Genomic DNA, 2,043 nt, shown 5'->3' on the forward strand with positions numbered 1-2,043 from the left:
TATATGATATAAGTTATTATATTACAGCATTATATGATATAAGTAATGATGGTGGATAAACATTATATGATATAAGTAATGATGGTGGATAAACATTATAGATACAGCGAGACGTTCTCACCCTGCAGTTAGCTTAACACCGCTGTCTCTGTCTGACCCCCGTTAGGCTCCACCCACAAAGTATGACATCACATATTACAAACAGGAAGTCCACTAGCGGAGCTGTGGTCGGCGGCGTGTTCAGGCGTGTTCTCCTGTGTCCTCAGGTATCAAACACGAGTGGCAGGTGAACGGACTGGACGACATCCAGGACCGCACCACGCTGGCCGAGAAGCTGGGCGGGAACGTGGTGGTGTCTCTGGAGGGCAAGCCGATGTGATGTCATGTCAGCCAAGCGGAGCCAAGCCAACCGCCGTGCCATCCGGACCGAAGCACCGAACCCCCCCGAACACCGCTTCACTCAGCAGCTTGCTCTGTCTGTCCCCTGTCCTGAAGGAGTTAGCGTCTTTAGGCCTCTTTGTTTTCTTTTTGTTCTTTTTGCTTTTTCCAACATGAAGGAGATCTCAGTAACGTACCGATATGCAAACACCTGCCCGTCTGTTGCCACATCACTTCTGTTCACCTGGCAGAAGAAAAAAAAAACAGAAAATGACACACTACCAAACCGGGACGGTTGTCTCTCTCGCAGCCAGAGTTTTGCCAAAAAGTCGATGTGAAGGAAGCAGCCACGCGTGTGGGAGGCGAGCGCCGCACCGCGAAGCTCCGCCTCCTGCAGCTTTTTACATATGACTTTATTTATTATTGTAAACTGTTGTTTCTTCTTCAGTGTGTTCGAACCAGGCAGACGTATTGTTAGACTATGCATTGAGAAGAGGAGAGAAGAAGAAGATCTAACCCAGCACTTTTTGTTGAAACACTACAGGTTCAATTCTCTGTATTTATGTCACCGAGCTAACGTTTGTTTACCTCAGTTTCATTCCTGTCGGACTCACCGTCATTCTAGCTGTTTGGTCGTCGCCTTACTTTCAGTTTGAATGTAACCGTCACACCAGTTAGTTAGAGTGCACTTTTATTTTGTAAGGAAACACTACAGGAAGCAGATTTGACCCCAGCAGTGAGAGACGACCCGACGACAACAACAAGAACACGACGACATCTGGAGCCTTAAAGTGGAACGTTGTTTCTGAGATCACAGGAAGCCACTTTGCAATAAAAGCCTGTGGCAGATCTGACGCCTCCCGCCTCGTCTCTGCTTCCACCAATCAGAGCGCTTTCACCAGCAGGTCGCGTCCTCCAGCGACCGCCGAGTGAAAGCGCTCTGAACTGTAGAACCTCAGTAGAACCTGTGTGACACAATGAACCACTAGAACCAGTTTAAACCAGTAGAACTGCATTAGAACCAGTCTGACCTCAGTAGAACTCTGGTGGACATCAGTGGAACCAGTGTGACCTTTAAAAGAACCCCAGTGGACTCATTAGAACCTGTATGAACCACTATGACCTCAGTAGAACCACAATAGAACAGACACTAATAATAATAACATGTACAAACTCCATTAGAACCCATTAGAACCAGTCTGACCTTTAATAGAACCTCAGTGTAGAATCCCATTAAAACCCGTATGAACCTGTATGAACCCATATGACCTCAGTAGAACCCATTAGAACCGGGTGAGACATAATAACAGTCAGTGAATGACACTGTGGTTCTTTATTGTTCTGTTGGTTCTGTGAGGAATGTTTCACTGGGTTCTGCAGTCTGAATACTTGGTTCTTTGATAAAAGCTCAAAGCTTCAGGACGACTCTGAACTTAATGCTTGACGACAACTACGACTCCCAAGGTGCATTGCGACATCACACATCCAATCACAGCTTAAAATTCTTTAATGTGTTTGAGCCAAAAACAATGTGCAGCTTAAATCAGAGCAGAGGCTCATGGGTAATGTAGTCTTTAGAGACAGAAACAAAACTACATAAACCTGATCCAGGAGAGGATGTACATCTGCGGGTCTGATACACCTCAGTCCTGACTTCCTGTGTAC

The 2,043-nt window shown here is 46.1% G+C and overlaps 1 protein-coding gene across 1 annotated transcript; it reads left to right on the top strand.

Annotated features, from left to right (window-relative positions):
* Window positions 1-263: 263 nt before the first annotated feature.
* LOC118336613 (cofilin-2) lies at window positions 264-1,232 on the top strand (the record flags this gene model as incomplete). Its single annotated transcript, XM_035673275.1, is given in 1 exon segment — window positions 264-1,232. A coding segment is annotated over 1 exon segment (116 nt), but the record flags the coding sequence as incomplete, so codon positions are not given.
* Window positions 1,233-2,043: the final 811 nt, after the last annotated feature.

This window comes from Morone saxatilis, unplaced genomic scaffold (genome assembly GCF_004916995.1).
Source record: "Morone saxatilis isolate NCDOM2014 unplaced genomic scaffold, NCSU_SB_2.0 Contig254, whole genome shotgun sequence".
NCBI classification, from domain to species: Eukaryota; Metazoa; Chordata; class Actinopteri; family Moronidae; genus Morone; species Morone saxatilis.